Below are 13,980 nucleotides of genomic sequence, written 5' to 3' on the forward strand. Positions count from 1 at the left end.
ACAGCCGAGTCCACCAAAAGTACAAGAGCTAAACACATGTGGAAAATAAGACAAGAAGCTGCTAAACTCTACAGTCACAACCACTACTTGGGAATTTAATACAAGCACCAAAGCAGCAAAACATCTGAAAAGCACATGGCATTCATGAGAGCTTATTAAATTCCAAGGATGTCTCAGAGCTAGCTTTCTGGACATAGTAGTGCGGGCCTGGCCAGATAGGAAAGGGGGATGGGGACAAGCAGCAGAGTCGGAAGCCTCCTCTGTAGGTAGGAAAGGTCAAAGAAATATGAGCCTTGTTTCTCAGAACATACAAAGTGCTATGTCTCAATCTAGTTAAGCATTAAACAAAACGAATTAGAAACAAATCCTACTCTCATAAGCCATCTCACCCTGTGCTCGCTCACTTATCCTCTCTGGAAGCAAAAACAAAGCCTTTTTCTATCTTTCATGGTTTAAATGAAACCAGAGATGGTTTAAATGTACTCAGATCTCTTCCAGCAATTCTTATTCTGGAGTAACAGAATTCTAATTTTACAGACCCCCACAAAAAGCAAAGAGGTAATAATACTTCAGGATTTTTAAAAACTCTTTTCTTTTAATCACCCTATCCCCACCCTATTTTTTCTTCAGCATTGTATCATCACCCAGGATTTTTATTTTTATTTTTTTCCAGACAGAGCCCTTCTCTGTTGTCCGGGCTGGAGTGCAATGGCACGATCTTGGCTCACTGCAACCTCCGCCTCTCAGGTTCAAGTGATTCTCCTGCCTCATCCTCCTGAGTAGTTGGGATCATAGGCATGCGCCACCACACCCAGCTAATTTTATTTTTTTAGTAGAGACAGGGTTTCACCATGTTGGCCAGGGTGGTCTTGAACTCCCGACACTTCAGGTGATCCGCTCGCCTTGGCCTCCCAAAGTGCTGGGACTACAGGCATGAGCCACCGCGCCTGGCTATATGTTTTATTTTTACTTTAGATGCAGAGGGTACATGTGCAGATTTATTACATGGGTATATTGCGTGATGCTGAAGTTTGGCTTCAATTGAACCCATCATTCAAACGGTGAACATAGTACCCAATAGGTAGTTTTTCAGCCCTTCCCCGACTCCATCCCCGTTTTGAGTCCCGTGTCTGTTGTTCTCATTTTTATGTCCAATACCCAGTGTTTAGTTTCCACTTAGGAGAACATTCAGTATTTGGTTTTCTGTTTCTGCATTAATTCACTTAGGATAATGGACTCCAGCTGCATCCATGTTGCTGCAAAGGACATGATTCCGTTCTTTTTTATGGCTGTATAGTATCCCATGGTGTATATGTACCACATTTTCCTGATCCAATCCATCGCTGATGGGCACCTGGGTTGATTCCATGTCTTTGCTATTGTGAATAGTGCTGTGATATACATGTAACTGCAAATCACCTCAGATTTTAAATATTTGTTTGGCTATTGGTTCCCACCACCAAAACTCCCTGTGCCCCACAAGAACACAAACTCCACTCTTCACTGCTGTCCCCACTGGCCCTGACAAATACCCAGTACATGCTCAATATTTCCTGAAAGAATGAAAGGGATTACTCCATGTGTTATACCAACCACACCAAGTACGGCATTGCTTGTAAATTGTGCTTTAATTTCTGCAATCAGATATGATGCAGTGAGATACAAGTAAAAACTTTCATTGTGCATCCAGAAAATACAAAGCACATGGATACAGGTTTAGCTCAGCAGCTTATTCCCTTATAAAGAAAAAGGTTTTGAATTTAATTAAAGTTAGTTTATCTTCAGTGTAAAAACCTGGAGGTATAAACAAACTCAAGATAATTATATACAGTAAATTCTTTTACATTTCCAAACTTGCACAGTACAGCATTTTAAACAAAGTAAATGGTCTCATTTCAGCTTTCACTGTTAAGCATAATCCACGTCCCAATCTCGGATAAAAATTTCACAATATATAAACCCACTGAGAATTCTGTACACAAATACAAGTTATAGAAATCTGATTTCAAATATAAATACAAAAATTGTCATGACCTTACACGTTACAACAGCTTATTTTTCTATTGTAATTTTTAAAAAATCATAGAAAAATATTTCAATGCACATTCAACTGCTATGACAAAGGCCACGACCTTGTGCCTTTAAACCATACTTTGTAGAGTGTAAAGCATCACACCGGGCATTTTTGGAATGAAAATTACGAAGCCTGAAGAGGCTACTGTATAAATATTCATGTTATAATGTGGTAACAAAAATAGCTCCATAGCATATTTGGGAGGCAATGGGGCAGAGAAGGAAGTGGAGGTTAGTGCTAATTTAAGAAGGCCTATAGAATGTATGTGAAGGTAGCTAAGGAACTAGTTAGTGTATTTTAAAATCCCTATCGCAAGCCTAACACTGACCTTGCTAGTAACTCTTAAGGCAATCAAGACGGAACATGTGTTTGGCCCCTAGATGCACGAATCCTCCTCTCCCCTCAACCTTTGTTCATCTTAACAGACCAACTTGGCTCCTGCACTAATACGGAGTGAGGAGAACAGCAAAACAAGTCACCGTATGCACAAAAGACAATTCAGTGCAAACCTAGAAACTCCTCCTAGTCAACAGTTCCCAATTTTCTTTGTTTGGGACGAGGTCTTGCTCCATCACCCAGGCTGGAGTGCAGTGGCACGATCTTAGCTCCGCCTCCCGGACTCACGGGATCCTCCCACCTCAGCCTCTCAAGTAGCTGGGACTACAGGCATGCGCCACCACACCCGGCTACTTTTTGTATTTTTAGTAGAGATGGGGTTTTGCCATGTTGCCCAGGCTGGTCTCGAACACCTAGGCTCAAGCAATTTGCCCGCCTCAACCTCCCAAAGTGCTGGGATTACAGGCGTGAGCCACCACGCCTGGCCTCAAATTTTCTTATTGCCCTTGAGTAACTAAAAGCTTTTCTGGACGGGCACAGTGGCTCACGCCTGTAATTTCAGCACTTTGGGAAGCCGAGGCGGACGGATCACGAGGTCAGAGATTGAGACCATCCTGGCTAACAAGGTGAAACCCCATCTCTACTAAAAATACAGAAAACTAGCCGGGCGAGGTGGTGGGCGCCTGTGGTCCCAGCTACTCGGGAGGCTGAGGCAGGAGAATGGCGTGAACCCGGGAGGCGGAGCCTGCAGTGAGCCGAGATCTTGCCGCTGCACTCCAGCCCGGGTGACAGAGCCAGACTCTGTCTCAAAAAAAAAAAAAAGAAAAAAGAAAATTTTTCTAAACATGTAACATTCAAATTGGGATCCATACTGAAAAGCAAATATATGTAAAAAGGCAAACATTCAATTTAAAACATTCTAATGAGTTTTGGTTTCTTCCTCTTTTATGGGATTTGACAGGGTTCCACTGAGAACAAAAATATCAAAAAAACAAAAACAAAAACAAAAAAACACTGCTCCTTACATACAAAGTACACTTTCCTGCATTAAAAAGAAAAAAAATATATGTATGTGTGTGTGTGTGTATATATATATATAATTTAGACAGCAGATCCAAGAAGGTGACCAGGCATAGTCAAGTTTCTTCTATGGCTTTTAAAATCACTGAGGTATCATATGATAATCATCACTTCTGATACTTATGTTTAAACTGCTTTCCTATGAAAGCCACATTCAAAAGTGACCCAATCCCATCAGTCCATAAAGGTGAAAGAATGTGAGGAACTTGGCTCAGGCGTTGCGGCAGAAAACCGCAATCACAAGTGCTCCAAATCCTCAGCAGGCAAGTAGAAAAAGGCGAAGCGATTTGTTCCAAACAACGAGAGACTCCAGAGGAACGGAAGCTCCTCAGGAAGGATGTCAGGCAAAGAAACAGATCCCCACAGCGTAACCAAGAGGTTTGGCAATGAGACACTGGGACTACGCGCACCAAGGCAGGGAGTGCAGAGGGACAGCGGCGAGTGGTGTGGAGCAGGCGGAAGAAGACCTGGGGCTGGCAGCACAGAAAAGAGGGTGGTGGCTGACTAGCCCCCACCCACAGGCAAAGCATCAGGATGGATGACACCAGTGGAACTTCCCAGCTGTTTTACAGGCAAAGGGGCATAGAAAGAAAAAATGTGATGGTTTAAGTAAATGCCACACATCTTAATACCTCTATCTGAATCTTCAACTCGCCATACAAATACGTAAAGCTGAACTTGCTTCTATAATTGAGATGGGTTACACAGAAACTTACTATTTCCAATGACTGGATAAATTATCTTGGCACAAAGAGGGTCTGAAGAAAGTATCAAGTCCAAGAATATCTTACTGAAGCCCTTTCTGGTAAACTGGCCATTGCACGCTCTGTATAATACTTAGGCATCAGAAAACGGCCACAACCCTATCACGGGTCAAGTAATAATTCCTTCCAATTAATAATACTACAGATGCAGTTTCAATTGCATAGTCTTTTAGAACCATGAAACGATAATGAGAGCCACCTCTTTTCCCGAAGGCCCAGCTTTACTCCAACGGAGTGCCGGGCTAAGGACCCGGCCAGCATTAGCTGCTGCGTGACATGAATCCGGGGATCAGCTGTCCTAATCTCCCACATTCCTCTTTCACAGTCACTCAACAAACAGGTCACACGTCCCCTAGGTCCACGAACTCATCTTCTCGTTTGGCCAAATCGTCTTCATCTCCCAAAGCTTTCCAGCCACTGGTGGGTAAGACCGGCTTAGAGGAATGTCGCTGGAGCAGAGCGAAAGGAAACAAAGAGGACAGGCGGGCAGAGTTCCTCAGCAGGCAGGGGGCCTCAGCCTGGGGGGCCTGCTGGCTGTGGTGTCTCTCGTCGATCTTCTCTTGTAAACTCTGGACTTCCTCTATCATTTCCAAGAGTTTGCTCATAGTGGCCACTCGGCTACCACCTAGGATTTGGGCTTCTGGAATCCAGCGCAGGTAGCGCTGGGCCCACACTTTGATTTCGGGCCCCTCAATATGCGGTAACAACAAACCATGGTAGTCAGTGGGCTTGCTATGCCAGCTGTCATAGAACTCTCGAAAGTTGTCTTGGAGTTCATCAGAAGAATTAATAAGTTTGCTAATTCTCTTGCCCAGAAGGTTTTTAATCAAATGATCTGTTTCTTCCCTGAAAAATCCTCTTTTGGGAGATGACTTAGATTGCGTAAGTGGCAAAGAAAGTTGTCGTTGATGCTTTGAGAGGAAACAAATTAAAATCGCTGGTTAACATCACAGGCACAGTTAACAGTTGTTACCATAAAAAACAGAGCATAACCCTGCTTTAACAAGTTCCAAGAGACATCAGCGTTGCCATGTGAATGCACACTCATTAACACACGGTGACATCCAGAGGTGGAGTGTTCCTGTGTATTCTCATGGTGCACACTGTACCAGAAACCAATGGGAAAGCAGGTGCATGTGGCAGCTGTGCAGAAAGGCATGCTGGGACAGAGAAAGGAGCTTTCAGTGCCCTCCTCCTCTGTCACAGGAGCTCCACAGGACACAAAGTACTTCTGAAAAAGCTGTTGAACTGAAGATAGTTTAATGATTGAGAGGAACTTGTGGCTCAGGCCTATTTGTGTTCTAAAGGGAAAAAGATGTTTCCTCTTTGAGAACTTTCAGGCTGTTAACCACTACAATCTTCTCAACAACTGCAAGCAGGCACTGCTGACTACCAGAAGATGGTATCGCATGGGTGAAATAGCAGCTTATCAGACATCCAGTGGGAGTTTAAGCCTAAGTCATAAAGATTCTTTTAGATAAAGAAAACAGGCAGGTGAGAGCAAAGAAATTTGATGAGCCAGCTAAGTTGACCAGATTTGTCTGGTAACCTGCAAGGAGTAGAAAATGTGAGAACATTTTCACATTTTCCTATTTCCCCCCTTGGTAATTATCTCTATGGCCAGAGCAGAGTACTATATTTGGGGGTGCACTGTGAAAGGGTTGTGAGGCTGGGCACAGTAGCTCATGCCTGTAATCCTAGCACTTTGGGAGACCGAGGCAGGCAGATCACCTGAGGCCAGGAGTTCAAGACCAACCTGGCCAAAATGGCAAAACCCCATCTCCACTAAAAATACAAAAAAATTAGCAGGGTGTGGTGGTGGGCACCTGAGGCTGAGGGAGGAGAACTGCTTGAACCCAGGAGGCAGAGGCTGCAGTGAGCCGAGATCATGCCATTGCACTCCAGCCTGGGCAATGAGTGAAACTCCGACTCAAAAAAAAAAAAAAAGAAAGAAAGGGTTATGAAAGATGGATGTGGTCAGAAGGTCATGAGGGTTCCCCAGTGCTCAAATGAGAAGTAAAAAAACATGGGGAGAAGCTGTTTGTCCAGCTCTTTTGCTCCTATTCATTTGAAGAAGAGATAACAACTTAACTTTCAGGCTTGCTCTAACTCTAACATATTTCCAGCAGTGTTTCTTCCTTGTAAAAAAATATTCTTTATTGTAAAGAAAATTATTACCTTATTATGAAATATGGAATAAAAATATTAAAAAGAAAGCAAAACCATCCACAAGACCACAACTCGGAGGTGACCAGGATTTGACTTTCCATCCAGGCTCAGGAGAGATGAAGGCCAGGATTCAGTGGCCTCTCTTTTCTCCATCGTGAAGATGTGCCAGGCAGGGCAGGGACTACACTGAACCGTCACCCAGTGCTTCCTGCCTGCTTGGTTCTGTGCTCAGTACTCACATTCACTGAGCACATCATTCTCCAAGTCATCATCATTGCCCCATTTTACAAGTGAGGAAACTAAGGCACAGGGGTAAGCAATCTGCCGAAGGCACTGCTGCTCAGTGCCAAAGGTGATGGTTCAAATAGTCTGGCTCCAGAGCCTGGGCTCTCTACTGAGCTCTCCTTGGTTATGGAAGCCCCCTTCTATTTCCTAAGCGAAAAGAGTACTCAAGAGCAGCTGACATGCCAGCAGCTCCGCAGGCCAAAGCCTGGCCTGGGCCTGCGGCTGACACCGAGGCTGCACACTGAAATGGGTCCCTCCCTGTGTGGCATTCGCATGGCAGCACCACATGCTGCTCAGCCCCTGCTTCCTCGGAGTCTCTGCAGAACTTCCCCCAGGCCACCAGGCTGCTCAACGCGTCGCCCCACCTGATATCTGGTCTTCTTACCCAAAGGCTTCAAGGCTTCTTTTCGCCCCCGTCCCAACTGTGATTTAGCTATTTCGACCTGAAATTCTCTACCCCTTCAGCTCAGTCCTTTCCCACCTGCCAACTCCTGGAGCTCAGGCTGTCTGTCTCTATCTCCCAAGGAAAAGAGATGATTAGAAAAGCCCGGTCTGAGGACAGACATGAAATCCATTATTGGAAGGGAGAGCCTCAGGTTCTCCCCTATAAAACAAGGGGTTGTCCTCGCTGTCTCTGAGGTCCCCTGCCACTCTGGCACAGGGCAGTTTCTGTGGTGTCAATCCGGCGCTCATGAGAATGTGCATGCAGCCACCAGGGGGCACAACACACTGAAGAAAAACCGATTTCTGGCCGAGCTGTTCTGGGGCTCAGGGCAATTCTGGTCAAACTAGCAGGAGACGCTCATCAGAAAGGGGAAACTCCACCCTGGGCCTGCGGCCCCTAAAAGGGCAGAGTGGCCGTTCTGAGTCGTTCAGCAGCCAATATTGTCTCTGCTGGCCGTGGCTCACCCAGGTCCCCAGTCCTCTTTAGAATGGAACCAACTCTGACACCAGAAAGGGCCAGGCTTTCTGAAGCCCCTCCAGATCAGGCAGGATAAGGATGGCATGGAGAAGGCAGTGACATGCGTCGACTTGGACTTACCATCACTGCTCTCTCTTTTGTGGACTCTGTGAGGGAGAAATTCTGGGTCTGAAGACAGAGCTAGGAAATGTCAGTTAAATAATTCATCAGTTAGGCAACTTTGGGATTATCAACTAAAATGAGTTTCTGACATTTGTGGTTCATAGCATAGGTCAGCAAACTGGCCACCCCTCAGGCCAAATCTGGACCGGCGCCTGTTCTCGTAAACACTGGAACACAGCTATGCCTACTTGTTCGCCTACTAAGGCTCCTTTTTTTTTTTTTTTTAAGTAAAGGAATAAAGAATGGCTACTCCATGGGCAGAGCAGCCTAAGGCTTCTTTTGTACTACAACAGTAGAGGGGTACTTGTGACAGAGACTTTGCAGCCCTTGACAGAAAGAGTTGTGCAACCCGTGGTTTACAGGCACAGCTCATTAAGAAAAGTCTTACTATTTATTATAATAAATGAACTGGTACTGGCCAAGTAAAACCCACAAATTCAGTGTTCCTTTTACTCTACTAACACACACACACAGGCAGGACAAGAGGTACGATTCCATGGAGTATGACCAGGGCAGCAGCATCCACTGTGACATTTGGCAAATGGCCCTGTTGCACCAGGGCAAAGGTGATTTGCTGAAAGCAAAGGATTCTAATGGTCCTTGACAATTTGACCATCACAAGTTTCGACTCTGCAGACCGCTTTGAGGGGAGAACATGCTGGCAGACAGAATCCATAAGTATCTTTTATCACTACATGCATGGGGTCTGGGCAGCTGAACGGGGTTTAGACATGTGGACATCTTACTTTGAAGCGCATTCCTTTCCGTTGGCCTTTGTCCAGTTTTGGCTTTTCCACATAGAGAGGGTTTTTGAGCAATGTCTGGGCTTTGGGTTCAAACTGCACCGACCAATCCCACACGGTGAGCAGATTCAAAGGCTTGCTTTGTGTATCCTGGCCTTCTCTACCCTGCCAAAACAAGCACAGGTCACGCTGTCTTCCAGGGAGGGCTGAGGAAGGCAAACACATACTTTTGGACACAGGCACCAGGAAGTGTGCTCCTGCCCTGCCCTGAGAATGAAGAATCGTAGGCACTTCATTTTTACAGGCTGAGGCTACCTGTGGTTATTCGCTACAAGCTTTTGGTGGGGGAGAAGTGCAAGAACAAGGACACTTCCTTTCCAGCAGTCTACACACCAGCCGCTGTGCTGGGTGCTTCCACAGCCTCGCGAGGTAACTGGTGCTTTTCCAATTTTACATTTGAGGAAACCAAGGCTCAGAAAACTGAACTGCCTAAGGTCATGAAGCTGGTGAGTCACAAGGCTGGGCTCTGAAAGCAGGGCTGTTGCTCCTACTTCACTGGGGGATTTGGTAATCCTCCCAGCTCAAGGAAACCCTGTACCCCTCAGGAGGCTGCTCAGAAGCACTGAGATTATCTAATTGGGGGCACAGCCCAGGAGGGGCCAAAAGGGTTAAGATGGAAGGAAAAGCCTAGCTTCCCTGCTCTGCTGGTCCCCATTCTTTTACAGAGGAATTCCAGGCACCAGGCAAACAGATGGGAGGACATCTGGTCTGACTGTCTTTAAAACAGACAGCTTTGAATTTTGCTTAATTCCCCAGCTTCAACACTTGCTTCTAGCTCCAATATTTACCATGTGACCACAGGTGAGTTACTTATCCTTTTTTTGCCTCAGCTTCCTCCAGGATAATAAAAATGCATATGCCATAGGGTGCTGTAAGGATTAATACCTAAGAAAGTCTTAGAACAATGCTTGGTATATAGTGTTCAGTATCTTTTTTTTTTTGAGATGGAGTCTTGCTCTGTCGCCCAGGCTGGAGTGCAGTGGCCGGATCTCAGCTCACTGCAAGCTCCGCCTCCCAGGTTCACACCATTCTCCTGCCTCAGCCTCCCAAGTAGCTGGAACTATAGGCGCTTGCCACCTTGCCTGGCTAGTTTTTTGTATTTTTTTAGTAGAGACACGGTTTCACCGTGTTAGCCAGGATGGTCTCAATCTCCTGACCTCGTGATCCGCCCGTCTCAGCCTCCCAAAGTGCTGGGATTACAGGCTTGAGCCACCGCACCTGGCCCAATATCTTTTTTAAAATATGGAATGTCTCATGAGTTTGCATGTCATCCTCTCGCAGGGGCCATGCTAATCTTCTCTGTATCATTCCAACTTTCTTTAGTGCATGTGCTGTCAAGTGAAGACCACTTTTAGCATCAGTATTACTGCATCCTACTTGTGAGAGGAAGCCTCTTTAATACACAGGTTCCTAAGAGGGACTCTTACCATGTTAGTATCTTTTTGATGAGGTGAATTGAAGAAGAAGGTGCTAAAAATAGGTATGTACAGGCTATCTGACAAAACAGTCAGGTAAGTCTCTGTGAATTCAAATGCCGGGGGATGCTGGTGCACCAGCTGCCAGACACAATCTAGGAAAAGCAGGAACACAGGAACCTGCATGAAAACAAGATACGTTACTTGGTGGGCAGAGTCCAGTGCAAGCCATCCTGAGTTCAGGGGACAGCACCTCAACAGCTGTGAAATAAGCACTTCTGGGGACTTCATTCTCTGGGAAACACAGAATACTCATTCCATCCCAAGTGAGAAATACGCTCAACTGAAATCACATGCTTGCGATTTATATACCTGTGTCAAAGACATTTCAAAGATGAAATGTGTAAAAACCTCATTATGGATCAGTGTTACAGATGAGCATCTGCAATGGATTCTGATAATAGAAAACACTAACTTAGAACCTCAATTAAGCAAAACGTTATCTCCTCCAAAAAAAATTCCATTCTTCCACTAGTAATACCATATTACCAAAAAATGTACTTAATTATGAGTGCTACTTTGAATTTTGTCAATACAAAGTTACGGGGGGTGGGAGGGAACTTCCATGCCCCACCTCCCACACACTGACTGACAGGGTTTGATTCTGAAGACCAACCTGGAAGAAGCCTCCTGCCCACCCCACACTGAGGGCCAGGAAGACAACGGGGATAGGAGACAAGGGAGAAGCAGTGAAAGTGAGTTTCAAAATGTTTTCAAAATGTATCTTTACAAATCCACAAGCATCATTTATTAGCTCCCAGAGGTGAGCCCTTGATGAGCAGGTAGAGTAGTTTCTAGTATGCTTTATCATTTAGAAAGCGCTTATCTTCCCTGATTCACCAGTGATCCTGCCAGGAGGCTAAGACAAGCTATATTACAGTTTCTCCCTTTCAGAGGAGAAAACGGAAGATTGGAGATGCCCAGAGGCCGGCCCCCAGGGTCTCACACAGGGCTCATGACAGAGAGAGATGCGTGGGAATGCAGCTCTTAAAGCGCAGTGCCGCTTCAATCTTATCACAAATTTGACCACCCAATTTTCCTTCAAAATTCCAATATGTCCACATTGAGATGCTAAGAAACATTTGTACAGCAACTTTATTTCACATCTCACTTTATGCATAATATCATTAAATAGAGTGGAAAATACTTGAACTGCACTGTATAGGCAGGGCAATAGGCTCAGAAAATACGGGTGACCTCTCCAAGGGCTGGGTGAACAGCAGATCAGGTCTCTTCTTAGACTCTTTCCCCATTAGACATGGTGCCTGCCAGTCCCCCCTTTTCTCAAGATATACAAAAACATATGGCTAGGTGCTGTGGCTCATGCCTGTATTTCCAGCACTTTGGGAGGCTGAGGCAGATGGATCACCTGAGCCCGGGAGTTTGAGACCAACCTGGGCAATATGGCAAAACCCATCTCTACAAAAAATACAAAAATTAGCTAGACATGGTAGTGCACGCCTATAGTCCCAGCTACTCAGGAGGCTGAGGCAGGAGGATTGCTTGAGCCCAGGGGGTCAAAACTGCAGTAAGCTATGACTGTGCAACTGTATTCCAGACTGGGCAACAGAGAGAGACCATGTCTCAAAAACAAAACAAGGCCGGGCACTGTGGCTCACGCCTGTAATCCCAACACTTTGGGAGGCTAAAGTGGGTGGATCACCTGAGGTCAGGAGTTTGATATCAGCCTGACCAACATGGTGAAACCCCGTCTCTAATGAAAATACAAAATTAGCCGGAAATGGAGGGGCATGCCTATAATCCCAGCTACTTAAAGAGGCCAAGGTGGGAGAATCACTTGAACCTGGGAGGAGGAGGTTGCAGTGAGCCAAGATCATGCCATTGCACTCCAGCCTGGCCAACAAGAGTGAAACTCCTTCTCTTAAAAAAAAAAAAAAAAAAAGAAAAAGAAAAAGAAAAAAAAACAACCATACTTATCTCCACAAAGTATCAGCTCTTTCTGCCTACCATGTTATGTAAATGCTGTCACCCTTTCAAATTAATTCCATAAAGTCCCTTCCAGGACTGAAAGATGTGATTTCTATTCAGCTCAATGGGACACAGGTGAGTACAGGCCAGGCCTGAAAGAAACCATCTTGCTCAGTGAGAGAGACATGGATCACCCCAGGAACCTGCCAAGCCCTTACGATCAGGAGCCATGGCTCTGTGTACCCACAGCATTCTGTGTCAAGCTGTTCCGCACCACAGACAGACATGCTGACTAACCGGACTATGAAAAACCACAAGTCACACTGCTAGCACACGTCAGCTCTGCAGATGAGTTGATTAAAGAAAGTTTGTGTGTTTTCAGTTTTCCTTTCACCAATCATCAATAAGGCAGCCAACGGAGTGTGTACAGCTGTCACCTAGACATGTACAGCACAATTTGGGGGACTCATTTTCACCAAGTGACCTAAAATGCTAACTCTCCTGTGCCTGAACTTGGAGGCCCAGGCCTGGAGCAATTAATCCAGACACAAGCAGAAGAGGCTGTGGGCACAGTCCCACCCAGGCTACCACTAAGGCCCTGGTAACAGATGGCATTAACATAATCCTGTGCTTTCTTTTTTTTTTTTTTTTGAGACGGAGTCTCACTCTGTCACCCAGGCTGGAATGCAGTAGCACGATCTCGGCTCACTGCAACCTCTGCCTCCTGGGTTCAAGTGATTCTCCTGCCTCAGCCTCCCAAGTAGCTGGGACTATAGGCATGTGCCACCATGCCCAGCTAATTTTTTGTATTTTTAGTAGACACGGGGTTTCACCATGTTAGCCAGGATGGTCTCTACCTCCTGACCTTGTGATCTGCCTGCCTTGGCCTCCCAAAGTGTTGGGATTACAGGTGTGAGCCACCGTGCCTGGCCCTGTGCTTTATTTCAAAAAGGTTTATGTGTAAGGAAAATTGACTCTGAATGGCTGGGCACGGTGGCTCACGCCTGTAATCCCAGCACTTTGGGAGGCTGAGGCAGGTGGGTCACTTGAGGTCAGGAGTTCAAGACCAGCCTGGCCAACATGGTGATATCCCATCTCTACTAAAAATATCATGGTGGCACACACCTGTAATGCCAATTACTCAGGAGGCTGAGGCAGGAGATAAGCTTAAACCCAGGAGGCAGAGGCTGCAGTGAGCTGAGACTGCACCACTGCACTCTAGCCTGTGCAACAGAGCAAGACTCTTGTCTCAAAAAAAAAAAAAATTGACTCTGAAAATCTGAAATCATTCAGTTCCAAAATCTAAAACTTTATTTATTTTGAGATAGGGTCTCACTGTCACTCAGGCTGGAGTACAGTGGCACAATCATGGCTCACTGCAGCTTTGACCTCCCGGGCTCAAGCAATCCTCTCACCTCACCCTCCCTAGTAGCTGGGGCTGTAGTCAGGCACCACCATGCCCAGTTTATTTTATTTTATTTTTATTTTTGGTAGAGATGAGGTCTCTCTATGTTGCCCAGGCTGGTTTCAAACTCCTGTTCTCCCAAAGTGCTGGGATTACAGGCGCAAATCATCATGCCTGGCTTCCAATTTTCAGATTAAGGATGCTCAACCAGTAATTGAGTGGAGTGCAATTATTCCAAAATCCAAAACAATTTGAAATCTGAAACACGTCTGGTACCATGACTTTCAGATAAGGGATGTTCAACCTATATTTTTTGTAGAAAACCTGCACCCTGCATATCTATTTATTGCAAAGACTAATTTTATAGAAAAGGTAGGAGTCTCCCTCACTGAGTTACTCTATATTTAAGTCTCATTAATAAATATTATTCCCACTATGAAATATGTATACACCCTTGGTGTACACAATTTAGAAAACTCTGAACATACCTGTTAATCTCTTTCCTCTGGGAAAGGTTTCACTATTATTTAAAGTATCCAAAGTCATCACACAATGAAATGATCCTAGTTTTCTTAA

The 13,980-nt window shown here is 45.4% G+C and overlaps 2 protein-coding genes and 1 non-coding gene across 15 annotated transcripts in view; 1 reads left to right on the forward strand and 2 right to left on the reverse strand.

Annotated features, from left to right (window-relative positions):
- SUB1 (SUB1 regulator of transcription) overlaps positions 1–13,980 on the forward strand; it is a 731,929-nt gene that overhangs the window by 345,876 nt on the left and 372,073 nt on the right. The gene's annotated exons all lie outside the window — the stretch shown is intronic.
- MTMR12 (myotubularin related protein 12) overlaps positions 1,610–13,980 on the reverse strand; it is an 89,813-nt gene continuing 77,442 nt past the window's right edge. For 2 of the 3 annotated variants that reach the window (XM_050793823.1, XM_050793822.1), the window contains 3 exons: positions 10,023–10,190; positions 8,539–8,700; positions 1,610–5,165 (listed from right to left, as the gene is read on the reverse strand). In XM_050793823.1, the coding sequence (XP_050649780.1) occupies positions 4,596–5,165; positions 8,539–8,700; positions 10,023–10,190 (900 nt within the window). In that variant the 3' untranslated portion in view covers positions 1,610–4,595. The other variant, XM_050793824.1, reaches the window with a different exon arrangement.
- Positions 9,832–9,935, reverse strand: LOC126957689 (U6 spliceosomal RNA). Its single transcript, XR_007726875.1, has one exon. It is a non-coding gene; the product is annotated as a U6 spliceosomal RNA (small nuclear RNA).

The sequence above is a fragment of the Macaca thibetana genome, chromosome 6 (genome assembly GCF_024542745.1).
Source record: "Macaca thibetana thibetana isolate TM-01 chromosome 6, ASM2454274v1, whole genome shotgun sequence".
Classification (NCBI taxonomy): domain Eukaryota; kingdom Metazoa; phylum Chordata; class Mammalia; order Primates; family Cercopithecidae; genus Macaca; species Macaca thibetana.